The sequence below is a fragment of the Linepithema humile genome, chromosome 2 (assembly GCF_040581485.1).
Source record: "Linepithema humile isolate Giens D197 chromosome 2, Lhum_UNIL_v1.0, whole genome shotgun sequence".
NCBI classification, from domain to species: domain Eukaryota; kingdom Metazoa; phylum Arthropoda; class Insecta; order Hymenoptera; family Formicidae; genus Linepithema; species Linepithema humile.
Genome location: NC_090129.1, coordinates 1268474 through 1281201, shown reverse-complemented (window position 1 = coordinate 1281201; position 12728 = coordinate 1268474). Strand labels below are relative to the sequence as shown.

The following is a 12728-nucleotide window of genomic DNA, read 5'->3' as shown; positions in this document are numbered from 1 at the left end:
AGATTATATATTATACATATTATACATATATTATACATATTTTCGAATAAATCTTATATTTGAACATTTATTGGAGACAGTATGTTCTAGCGACTTATCTTGTTCCATTATTACTAATTTTGCTTATATTAAATAAGTTTTTAATTACGCAATCATAAATGAATCAATAATTAATCAAGACAAGCGTGTATTTTTGTTACGGAAGCAAACAATTCTCATATTCGTATAATTAAACATTTCAATACAAATTTTTATTTTTTATTAAATTAAGCCTCTTTATATGATATAATAATTAATAGAATGAATGCCGGCGGTCGGTGCACGCGGCTCAGCTACGTTTTTTAAAGAAAAGAAAGAAAAGCACGACACATAGGTGTTAGAGCGAACGCGTATGTAATAATATTGAATTTTCTCAAAAAGAGAATCAAAAACCTTTACAAGAAATAAATTTGGGATCCGAATGCGAGGAATATCTCGATGAATTTATAAAAAAAGTACCTACAGACACGATGTACAATTACAAATGTAATATAATTACAAATATACGAGAAAATGGTTTATAATTTTACGTCACCGCTGCTGAAGAAATTAATAAAAGATTACCAATTAATGACAAATTTTTGTCCACATTAACAGTTTTAGAAGCAAATGTAGCTTTATCAGATAATGATAGAGAAATATCATTTACCCAGTAAACACAAGCTAACAGTAACATAACGTCAATGTTATAATTTCTCACTTAACAATGTAACTGCGATATAACATGCCTTGTACGTAACAATTATGTTGTTGAGTGGAAAATTGTAACATTTATGTTATGTTACTGTTACTTTGTGTTTGCTGGGTAACGCGATGTTTCTTTTATTGTCAAAACTAGGATTTGACGAAAACGGTTTGCGGGAAGAATGGTTACATGAAGATTTTACTGAGACAGACAAAATAAATTTTTCTAACTTAAATTTTGATGATATGTGGAAAAAAATTTTACGAAGTAACAACACTATATAATATCTTAATATGAAATCTTTGGTGAATGCTATTCAAACACTGCCTAATTCTAATGCAGATCCTGAAAGGATGTTTTCAGTTTTATCTGATTTAAAAACCAAAAAACGCAACAAACTTTCGGTCACCAATGTTAACGCTCTTTGTGTTTTAAAATCAGTATTAAAATCATGTGAGGAAACAGTGCTAAATATGAACATTAATAAGAGGCATTTGTCTTTGATGTCGGCAAAGACACTGTACGCCAGTAGTCCTGGGAAAATAAAAAGTAATATAACGTTACATATTGCAGATGATGGTCCATCAACATCAAAACAATAAAAATTACTTTTATCTTGAATTTTAATTTTAAAAAAGTGGTACGATAGGGCTCCAGGCAACGGTCCACTTAAAAAAAATCGAACGCGCCTAGTTAGTGGAACCTCAAAGGTGGTGTGGAAGACCACTATTATAAACACTTAAAATTACTAATGAACTAATAATACGCTACACATACTTTAACATGCTAACAAGAGTGCAATAAATCTTTGATCTATTTGACTGCATTTGTAAGATGTATTTGACTACATTGTATGTTACCGTTCCTCCACTAATCTCCACAATACAGTAACTCTTGCTAATATGCAGTAATTTAAAATAAATAGTTAAAAATTTTCCAGGTGTGTAATCTTTCGATAGAGATAAATGTTAAGAAGCAAGCGTAGCTAATCGGGTAAGGCGAGTGACAGGAATATTGAAAATCTTGTGTTTGAAAACTGCTTTTGTAACATTTTTTTTCTTTTTCGATATTTGTTTCTAGCACTATACCATCAAGTGAATTATTAGATAATACTTTTGGCTAAAAAATATTATTTTATATTTATTAACAATAATTGCATATGTTAAATTGCACTTTGTTGCAATATGTATGTTGTAAAATGACTTCATTTTTCTATTTATTATAGCACACAAATCAGTATTCTTTTTAAAATAATTAGTTATTAGTTTAACATATGCAAATATATTATTAATATACAACATAATATTTTTTAGCCAAAAAAACATTATTAACTAATTTACACTGTTAGAAACAAATGTGGAAAAAAGAAAAAAAAAATGCGAAAATCAAGTCTCGTATACGGGACTTCGAATCTGCTAGGCACTCGCCTTACTCGATTAAAAGCGCTTGTTTCTGAGCATTTGCCGTCCGCTATGTGTTTACGTCGGCTCGATGGTAGCAAGACAGAAACGTCCGCTCTCTCTCTATAGCCGAACGGCCGAGCGCACACAGGCGCGTGACGCTTCTTACTTGTGTTGTGGCTCGAGAGCCGGGAGCCCAGTGTTCCGATTAGGGACCGGTTGTATGCGCATGTGCAGCTCTGCGCATGTGCGGTAATGGAGATCCAGTGCCGTTATATGTTGTGTGTTGACCGTATGACGGGACGTTTTGACATGAGGAGGTTAGGTGACTACAAATAAGTAATATTTATATATTTACAAGCATGGAATCTACGGAGCCAGCAGCTAAAAAACCAAGAAGTAGAAAATTTCAATCAATTTCAAAAAATTTTGAAATATTTTAAATGTAGGGGGGTAACGGTGCCTTGTTTAACTTGTATGAGACACTGTACTGACGCCGTATTGCCGCACATGCGTATACAACCGGTCCCTAATCGGAACACTGCGGGAGCCCCGGATTCAAACCGGTAGTAGATATCGCATCACTGAGTATACCCAACATCTGTGCGACAAGGGAAGGTAGAACATGACTTTTGTTCGCTATGCGCATGTGCACTGTCTGTCCGCGTAGATTTGAAACGCTTATTTTACGTACATATATGTAATAATCAAATTCTGAAAAAAGTTTCATAAATATTAATCGTTTATAATAAATAGTAATATTATATATATATTACATATAAAATATTACATTTAAGTTTAAAAATAATTTGTAATTATTTATGAATATAATGAAAATACAAATGAAAGAAATATTCTATAAAAGAAAAAAAAATATATGGATTTCTTATCATTTATTTATCAACAGTAATTATAAACTATATTATAAACTATATTTATTATAATTAGAAATTATAAAATATTACAATATGTAGAAATCTATAATAAACTATGTGGAACAATAAACAATAAAATCTGTTACATGTGTTTAAAATGTATTAATTTAGTATACGTATGCCAAAGATATTCTTTTTTATCCGCATGGGTAGCGCGTTTTCCTTCATGATATAATCGGATTTGTACATATATATTAGAAATTTCTTTTATTAATTGATATTTATGATTATTAAATTGATTTTTGCGAGAAGCATTTTGCTTATGATTAGTCACATGCGTGAACACTTGATCGTAAATAGTACGACATGCAACATTAGTAATAAATTGTTTAATATTTTCTTTTGTAAAAATGAGATGACTGTATTTTTGAATAGCACGTCTCGAATGGCAGAACGTGATATTTCTATGACATCTTCGGAAGGAAGAATCAAATTATCTCTATTTTTAATAGCAGTCAACTTCGAAATTGCTTCGGCATTGCTAGATATTAAAAATGTTGCACATACATTACACATGTTTTTATTTCGTAACAATTTCTTTATCACGAATCCGCTGATGTGTGCCACTACGTCTTCAATAAAAGGATTTAATGACCACCAAGTAGACAAGTAGTCATGGTCAAATAAATCGACAAAAGTTTCATCTTCTTCACGAGAATAACGTCTGTTTCTGCCATTCATTTTTGCGGATGTAACAAACAATATCGGGATATCATTAGGTACACAGTTACCACGTTCAGAAGCAGCAATTTCGTGTCTAACTATTAATCTTTTGTAGCTGGACTCGAATTGTTTTACACTGGGATTATCATTAAATCCCCCTCTACTTCGAATTGCGCTAAAAAAAGTTTCTAAGTGGTTTTAGTTTAATTTATAAGTTAACAAATAACGTAATCCGTGACTTTTCAATTCTTTAAATAACTCGAACATATTTTTAAGACATACAATAAAACCGAGAAAGCCAGTTTTCCGATTGCCGAATAAGATGGATTTATTTTCATAATCTTTTATCTGCATAATGTAATTTTCGAAGGTGTTAGCTTTTTAATTCATCAAAATTGTCTTCAGTAAGTGCCACATTATATTTTTTAAATCCACTAAATTTAGACCTCACATTTAGCAAATCAAATGCATCGTTAAATACTTTGCAGAACTGTGTTGTCTGTTTCGGTGATTTTAATTCGGTCGACATTTTTAAATAAATTGTAAAGCACAACTGACACTTTCACTCAGCGTTTGCGCTGCCAGTTTGACCTTTATTCGATTTTTTTGAAAAGCAATATACTTTTTTGTTAGTTTTGTTGCAGCTTTTAAACCTTCTTTTTCTTCCAGTTTCTGGAGAAGAACAATATCTTCCCACAAAATGTCTTCGCCATTGTTTCTTAAAATTAATTTGTCACCTAGAGTGTTTCTTATCAACTTCAAAGCATGACAAGAATCTAAGAAACAATAAATTTTTTTCGATGCTGGATCGATGAAGAAAAGTTTAAAATTTTTGCCAAATTAAAAATTCGCACCTAAAATGGTGCATATATTGATATTGGAACTAGCTCCATCAAATGTCAAAGATCGAACAATAATTCCCGAATCATGGATCAACTCAAAACATTCTAGTAATAAACTACTTCTTTCTGATCCGGTTAGCGACTTTATCAAAAAATAACCTATTGGCACTTTCCAGTGGCCATTTAGCGCAACAATCATAAATACTAACGCTTGATTAACTTTTGGAGGATGATCAGAGTCTTCTGTTCGAATATCATGTATACCGAGATCGACATATCCGCAGTATCGTTTTCTATCGTATACAATCTCTTCTCAAATTGCAATCTCGTCGACTACCAAATTACATAAAATTGGCACTTCACTGTGTTCAACTTTACACTTCAGAGCGTGAAACACTTCATCTGTAAATCCGGGTCGTCCATTTAACGCAGCATACCATTTACGAATAGTGGAAGGTTCAGGTAAAAGGTTTTTGAAGATTTGTCTTACAAATGCATAAGCTTTCAAAGAATAAAAACTTAAAGTCAAGGCAAACTTTCTTAGTTCTGCTGAGTATATTTTTCTTAATCTTTTCTTCCTATTCAGTATTTCATGCATAATCTTAGGACAATTAACCTATATGTAAATAAAAATCACAAAACCACATTAATATTATAATAATTTTATTATTTTCTTTAGCAATACAATACATATTGCTTAATGTCAATAATGTATATATATTTAATAAAAAATGCCTACATTTCAGCCTATACATATAAAAAATTACATAAATATCAATTCTGTACATTTGAATGAATTATGAAAGTAATATTATATATAATTACAAATTCTGAACAACTCTGCTAAAATATAAATCTCGTATAAGTAAAAAAATGCATAATTTAAAAATAGTTTAAGAAAATCAAGAAAATTTCTATAATCTACGTATAATCTGTATAAATTTTTCTATATAGCATTTTCTTTATTAGTATCGGCCCTTTATGTAATTTTGGAAAATGAGAGAAACTTTCTACTTAGATAATTAACTTGTAGTGTAATTAATAAGTATATTGTGCAAGCTTACCGTTAAACTGTCAAATGCACTTTCAGAAATTAAATTCTTTTCTTTCAATTCATTAACTAAATTTTTCATATTTTTAATACGTGCATGAAATCGGTTTCTTGAATGTTGCAACGTCCTAATTGTTTTTTTTTTGTTTATCAATAACTCCTCTCGCTAAAGCTACAGTTCGTTTTGCTCTTCGAGGTGTAGCTAAGTGTGGACTTCGGATATCACCAACGTAGCGAGGTTCGAAAATCGTTCTTGGAGGTGTTCGACACGTGCCTGCTAAGGTATGTAATAAATTAATAATATTACTATTATATAAAGTTGAGTGCTATTAATAAGATTAGTATACTGAATTATATTTCAACAAAAAACGTTAACATGAATTATAAATACCTTGCACGAATTCATTTGCAGATCCTTTGTTGCTGTCAGCAGTGTACTGCACCGAAGACTCATTGCAATGAGTATCGACATCAATTGGATCTGAAAAATAATTTTATGCATTGTGTTATTAACGACTGAAACATTATTAATAATGTCATAATTTTAAAAATGTGTCATTTTTTCAATTTATAATAAAATATTAATATATTTTCTTGTATATAGTATGGATATGACCAAACAGAGAGTTTATAGGGCATCCTGTATTAAAGTAAAGTAGGTTTGGTAGTGATTACTTGATCAATGACGCAGATCCAAAGTCAGTGTCAAATGTGTCTTTTAATGTCCCTTAGATTGTTTGGTCATATTCATCTGGTATAGTATATTGTGTAATTATTGTATAACATTATTATTATTAATATTAGTATATAATTAAAAAACTATATACTTTTATTAACCGGATAATTCATTGATCTCAAATTAAATTAAAATATTTGAAATGTATTTTAATGAAATAAATTATATGCATAAAAATTATACCTTCAATCAATGTACATCCAGTAACTTCTTATCAACAGAAATCTCGATTTCAGTAGCTGGCTCGATTCCATTCACATTAATTTTTTTCATTGGCAGCTCGTATGTAGATTTGTTGGCTACATTTGATCTGAAATTGAATTGATCATATAATTGTAATATACTGAATACATAGATTTGTAATAAAAATTACAGGAAACCAAACAGTTATTATTTATATTTACTTAAAAATAATTAAACTTTAAAATTGTACCTTTTCTTTGATTTTTTTGGAATATGATTGATGGCGTTGCTCCTGGAATTACAATAGTGCAATTTAATTTTTGTTTTAAATATTCCTCCTTGAAATGATGCGAGCAAAGGAACGTTGCTGTATTAAGAATCTCTTCTTTGATTCCACAAAAAGACAACCATTGATCTTTAATACTCTGTTTTTTGGAAACCTGTTAAGAAGTAACACATTTGTTTTAATTATTAATATTACAATATTTCATCATACATAACATATAAAAAATTAACTTTAATTCATACCGATGATAAAATGCAGTTTTGCTGCGATTGCCACATAGCACACAGTACACAACCATTTTCTTCAACTTTTTTAAACTACACGCACAATGCAAAAATCATTAAAATTTTTACAAATTTTGATGTTCGTACACGTGTTGTACATTACGTGATCTCACAAAGCCTGACAAAGATTGATATAAACAGATATTAACACAATTTTACTATGGCTTACTATGCGTTCTTACAGAAAGAGTAACAGAATAAGACAGCACTATATATATTTGTCTCACTTCTTGAGTACAATTGTTTGCTCTTATTCTCTTTCCATGTATATAAGTTCTATGGGCTCAGCTATGTTTCTTAAAAGAAAGAAAGAAAAGCACGACACATAAATGTTAGAGCGAACGAGACATCGATAGGGACACCGAGCTGCCCTAACTGTCTCGCTCGCACTTCCTTCATTAGACGGTTGCATGAGGAAGACAGCTATAGGGACACCACTAACTTGACATCACGTTTTGCAATGCTTTCTCTCTCGATCGTCCGATTTGCGCTAAGAATGCAAGATGAAAATATCCCCCACTACTATTCCCATTGCTGCTAGCTGTGCTCCTCGCTTCAAGCGACACGTCAAATACGCATTTGTGTGAATGCGTGTGACGCCTTCGGTTGTTCCAACACGTACACCGATGCCGGTGAGGGACACCATACGTGCCGGTACGTGTACGGAAGCATTTACATATGAAATTTATTTTTAGATACAAACAATTAACTTGAAGTAAAATGCAATTGAACTTTATTGACTTATGCATGTACACCAGGTCACACAAATGCCTTAACATATGAAGTTGCACGGGTGTTAAGGCATATCGAGTCGGCGTGTTCCGACTCTACATATTTTTACATCATGACTGGTTATGAACATAACGGCAATGCTGTTTTGGCTATTTCAAAGCAACTGGAGCAATTGATTGATATTATAAATATTAACCTTTATTTGTCAATTGCTCCAGTTGCTTTGAAACAGTCAAAACAGCTTTGCCGCTGTGTTCATAACCATAGTTATAATGTAAAAATATGTAGAGTCGGAACACGCCGACTCAATATGCCTTGACATCCGTGCAACTTCATATGTCAAGGCATTTGTGTGACCTGGTGTACAGCGGAGTGCCGATGAGTTGCTATTTTGTTGAAAATTTGAATTTTTTTATTAGTTGAGAACAAAAGAATGGGGGAAAGAATAAAAAGATGTTTGTTACATTCTTAAACGTCTAACCCAAATAACAATTCTTGCGCGCAAAGATTGCGCGTCTTATGCAAATAATCTGTGTAGCAGTTTGCCTGAATTTTGCTCGTGGGATATGTTTAGTCGTGTATAAGTCGTGTATTGCCCACAAAGTGCAAGCGTTTTGCAAGTGTGCTAGCATTTTGCTACCGCTATGACAACGCACTGGGATAAGGTTTTGTGTGCGCAGTATGAGCCATTTTTGTACGTGAGTTGCTAGATATTTATGGGCATAATGTTTTCTGGGAAGTTATCAAGTTTTCAAGCATGTCGTACTAAAGCATTTATATATGAAATATATTTTAATATACTTACGATTAAGCTAGAAGCAAAATACAATTGAACTATATATGTGTTTAATTACGGTGCCATAAAATTTCACATATTTTATTTCCATTTGCGCAATGGTAAGCATATTTCATTTTTTTTAATGTTTGCATTTCATGGGCTTATTTCTTTTGCATGCAAATTGAAACATTTCAAACTGATTTTTTTACATAATAATATTCAAATTAAAATTGAATATTAAAAATAAAACTATTATACAATTTGTATGCGTGTGTTAATCAGTTTAGAAAAATCGCGGATTGCGATCTCTTAGTAACATTTCACTAGTTAAGGTCTTGTTTGGAGCAATAATTAACATCTCTTTTCTTATTGTATGTATCTTGAAATATGTTTATTATCACATGATTAAGAATTTGATGACGTCAAAATTTGCAGTTTTTTATATCGCAATCACATAAAAGGCATTGAACATTCAACAATACGATGCTTTACTTCGACGCAAACCTTGTCGGTTTTTTAATATAGGAAGATATTAGGTTAATATTAAATTTCACACTTTGTTTATATCGCCGGTTTTATTGTGATAATGGTAAAAATAATAATTTAAACGCGCGTATTAGATATTTTAAGGCGACCGTATTTTAGGCTAAAAATATTGTAAGTTAAACTGTTTTTGGTCGAAATTTATAATTTTCTGGCATTATAATTCGTTACTAATTTACTTTCTTTTCCATGATTTCTAGTATTTTTTCATACACCAGCGCATCTACGTCTTTGGCCCACATAAAGTCGGCGTGATTGAATTTGGGAAATGGCACTCTGTAGTCTTCCACTATATTGGTAAGCGAGTCACGAAGCATCTTCAAGTCCTAGAAAAAGTATTCAAAATTTAATTTACATATGACAGTTAATACAAAAGGACATTAAACCAGCAAGTGTCGTATATCTCTTTAGTAGTAAAAAATGCAAATCAACGAAATATAGAAAGTTATTCGAGAAATTATTATAACTAAGAAGAAGTCAAGTTCAGCAATATATAATGAGCACTACAAAAGAAAGCAAGAGTGGCGTTTTATTTCAAATTGGTAAATTATTGTCTATGAAAAACTATATTTAGTTATTTATTTTTTACTAATATCCTTTATCGTTTCTTTTGATTTTTTAACATTCTCATTATATGTGGGATTATTATTATTCTTAATTAATGCATATTTATTTCTACAATTTAATTATCTAATGGCCTACTTACTTTTTCAGTAACAACCCAATCGTTACCGGCATGAATCAGCGCGATCGGTACTGTGATACGTGATAAATCGTAATCGGGTGGTATTGTCGCATTGTAGATCTGCATATTTTTTTCTCTTCCGTAATCGTATGCACGAAACTTGCCCGAGTTTATTTCCTGAAGGAAATGCGACACGAGTTTGATTGAAGTGCCGGATGGAAATTGGACCAAGATCATGGGCAATAAATTCTAGGGAGCATAAACAATGTGAAATACTATTTTGAAGTTTAATGACATGAATAATGATTGAAACGACGATTAAAACTGCATTACATTGCACTCACGGAATACTTACATAATTAAACTGTTCTTCATCGAAGCCGCAGATATAGAAAATTATGTTACTGCAGATCTGTTGTGTAAAGAAATCGATGTTGCATAACACTTTCATTAGATACTGCAGTACACAGTTCGTCGGCAAGAATTCATATATGCCTAAGAAATGCATTGCCTACAATAGAAAATCTTTTATCTTTTTTTACGTCATGCGAAGTATCTGTACAGTAATTCTGCAAGTGTTTAGCGGACTCTTTCCTCATAAATACAAAGGTAAAGATAAGTGCATAGATTTAAAGCACATCGTTAACTAATGGTATATAGTTTATATAGTGAAAATTACTCTGATCTTTTAGATTATTGTCGTTGAAATGATGATCATCGAAGAATCTCTGAATAAAATTAATCGAAAATTGGATCAAGCTAATTAGCTTACCTCGAAGGAACTTGTAAAAGGAACGAGCAATTGCAATGAGCTTGTCATATTTCCTATAAAGGCTGCTGGTGCGAGGCTGATCATCATTCTGACCATTTTAGCAATTTCTGGACGTTTTATTGCCATCACATAAAATGTGGTCGTGCCCATCGAATGACCGATGTACGTATACAATGGTTTCGACGTTAGGTTCGTGATATATGAGATAATCGCGGGAAGATCATACGTGCCAATTTCTTCAAAGCTAGCAGAATTTGATAAGACAGAATATAATATAATTATGCCGTCGTAAAGTCATTATGCGCTTGAAACTGAATTAAATTGAATCTTTGCTGCAACATTATTTTTAATGCGCTGTTAATTTTATTTCACATCGGTTGCGAGTACCTGAAATCCCAGAACTTCGAATCTGACGGCGACAGAGAAATGTGCGTTCTCGAGTAAGTGTTCCCGCGGAAGTTGCCCAACCAAACGTTATATCCTTGATCGGCCAATTTGTAAGCTGTGCAGACAAAATTTCGTTTGCATATATTTTTTCTTATAAGATTCATTCATTTCTAACAGAATAGCATTTTAACATTTTTGTATATTAATATATATTTTCTGCAGGTTAAAACGTCAATGACTTATCGATAAAACTATATTTTCTGTCGAATATGTTAAATGAAAAATTTTCTGATACGCATATGATAAAGCAGTAAATTGTTGAATACAAAATTTGGTAATTTAGGACGACAGACAGACAGTTTCTTTTGCTGTTTTCTATTTTTGTAATTTGATAACTTAATATTTTTCAGATAACAGCGCAATCGAAGATGGATCTCAAGATATTCTTTGCAGATTAATTAAGAAATAGTACCTAATGCTCCTTGCTTGCCGTTTATGATCCAGGCTGCGGAGCTGCACAAAAGACCGTGTTGCACAAACACTGGTGGAGAATTTTTGGCACCTGGAATACGATGTATCGTTAAGAGATAGCCGTCCTCCGTCAATACAACATGAGCCTCTGCAAGATATCCCGCTTTTTTAATCAGTTCCAACTGGAAAATGATCGGTAAATACATGATAAGAAATAAGTTCACGATCAATCGGTGCGCAACATGGCGTGTTGCTTGCGAATTATGCTGAGACACAGTTTTGACACTTTGTACTTATGTTGCGTAACAAATTGTATTGCGCAATATGATTGATCGTGATCCATTTAGCAAATACATCGCTTGCAGAACTTTATTTCTAAAAATTGCAAAACATCTCAATGTTACTTTGCATCGGATGACATTAAGAAGCGCTAAGAAAACATCAGCAGTTCATATGAAAATATGTGTTTTAATCGCTGAAAGTTAATGATAAGTAATTGAATTAATTCAAGTAATAAAACTGTGTTTAATATTGAGTCAGTTTTTGACGTTTGAAAATCGACACTGGTTGTAAGATTTCTCATTTGTCTATTTATAGTATCAAACATTAAACGAGCATTAAGTTAATGAAGATTTTAATTTTTTCGGGAGACTGAAGATTTGCTTACCGTGTTGAGATTGTCATCGACATTGTTCTTGATATCATTCAGCGCATTTAACATGAGTTCTTGCAAGTTGTCGATTGTCATGTTTAATGTCTTTGCACTGAGGAATCCGCAGAGCGTCAAGAAATATACGATCGCCGCCGGTTGCATCATCGACAGAGGATTTAGCGAAGAACGTAAGTTTTTCAAGATATTTTAACAAAAAAACTCTGTAAAATTATTGAAATCAATAGTGCGGAATTTATAAAATGCACTTAAACTTCGTTGTCGAATTCGCTTCATATGCAACGGCTGCATTGGCACGGAGTGGCAATGAACTGCGATTCCGCCTAAAATTTGTTTTTTTTTTCGTCGAGGAAAAAAGAGTGGGGAAAAGAATAAACAAATACTCATTATATTGCTAAACTTGCTATTAATGTTATCAAATTTTATTTTTGTGATACTAAAATATTTACATATGAAAATGTATTTTAAGATACATGCAATTAATCTTGAAATAAAATATTATTGGACTATATATGTGTTTAATTACAGTGCCATAAATTTGAAATTTATTTTATTTTCGATTGCGTAATGATAGCATGTTTCATTT

The 12728-nt window shown here is 31.9% G+C and overlaps 1 protein-coding gene and 1 long non-coding RNA gene across 3 annotated transcripts; both read right to left on the bottom strand.

The window, feature by feature from the left end:
• Window positions 1-5756: 5756 nt before the first annotated feature.
• On the bottom strand, window positions 5757-7629 carry LOC105677414 (uncharacterized). The gene is made up of 5 exons (XR_001101553.2): window positions 7063-7629; window positions 6785-6974; window positions 6535-6661; window positions 6007-6096; window positions 5757-5892 (listed from the first exon to the last, which is right to left on the bottom strand). It is a non-coding gene; the product is annotated as an uncharacterized lncRNA (long non-coding RNA).
• A 1541-nt stretch (window positions 7630-9170) lies between these two features.
• Window positions 9171-12261, bottom strand: LOC105677375 (lipase 3-like). 2 transcript variants are annotated; one of them, XM_067348882.1, is made up of 7 exons: window positions 12140-12261; window positions 11474-11654; window positions 11002-11116; window positions 10615-10858; window positions 10198-10353; window positions 9864-10019; window positions 9171-9483 (listed from the first exon to the last, which is right to left on the bottom strand). In XM_067348882.1, the coding sequence occupies exons 1-7, from the start codon at window positions 12218-12220 to the stop codon at window positions 9328-9330; spliced, it is 1089 nt and encodes a 362-aa protein (XP_067204983.1). In that variant the 5' UTR covers window positions 12221-12261; the 3' UTR covers window positions 9171-9327. The 2 variants fall into 2 exon arrangements, with proteins under 2 accessions (XP_067204983.1, XP_012231374.2); XM_012375951.2 differs by having other exon boundaries at window positions 9864-10091; window positions 12140-12253.
• Between the last annotated feature and the right edge of the window lie 467 nt (window positions 12262-12728).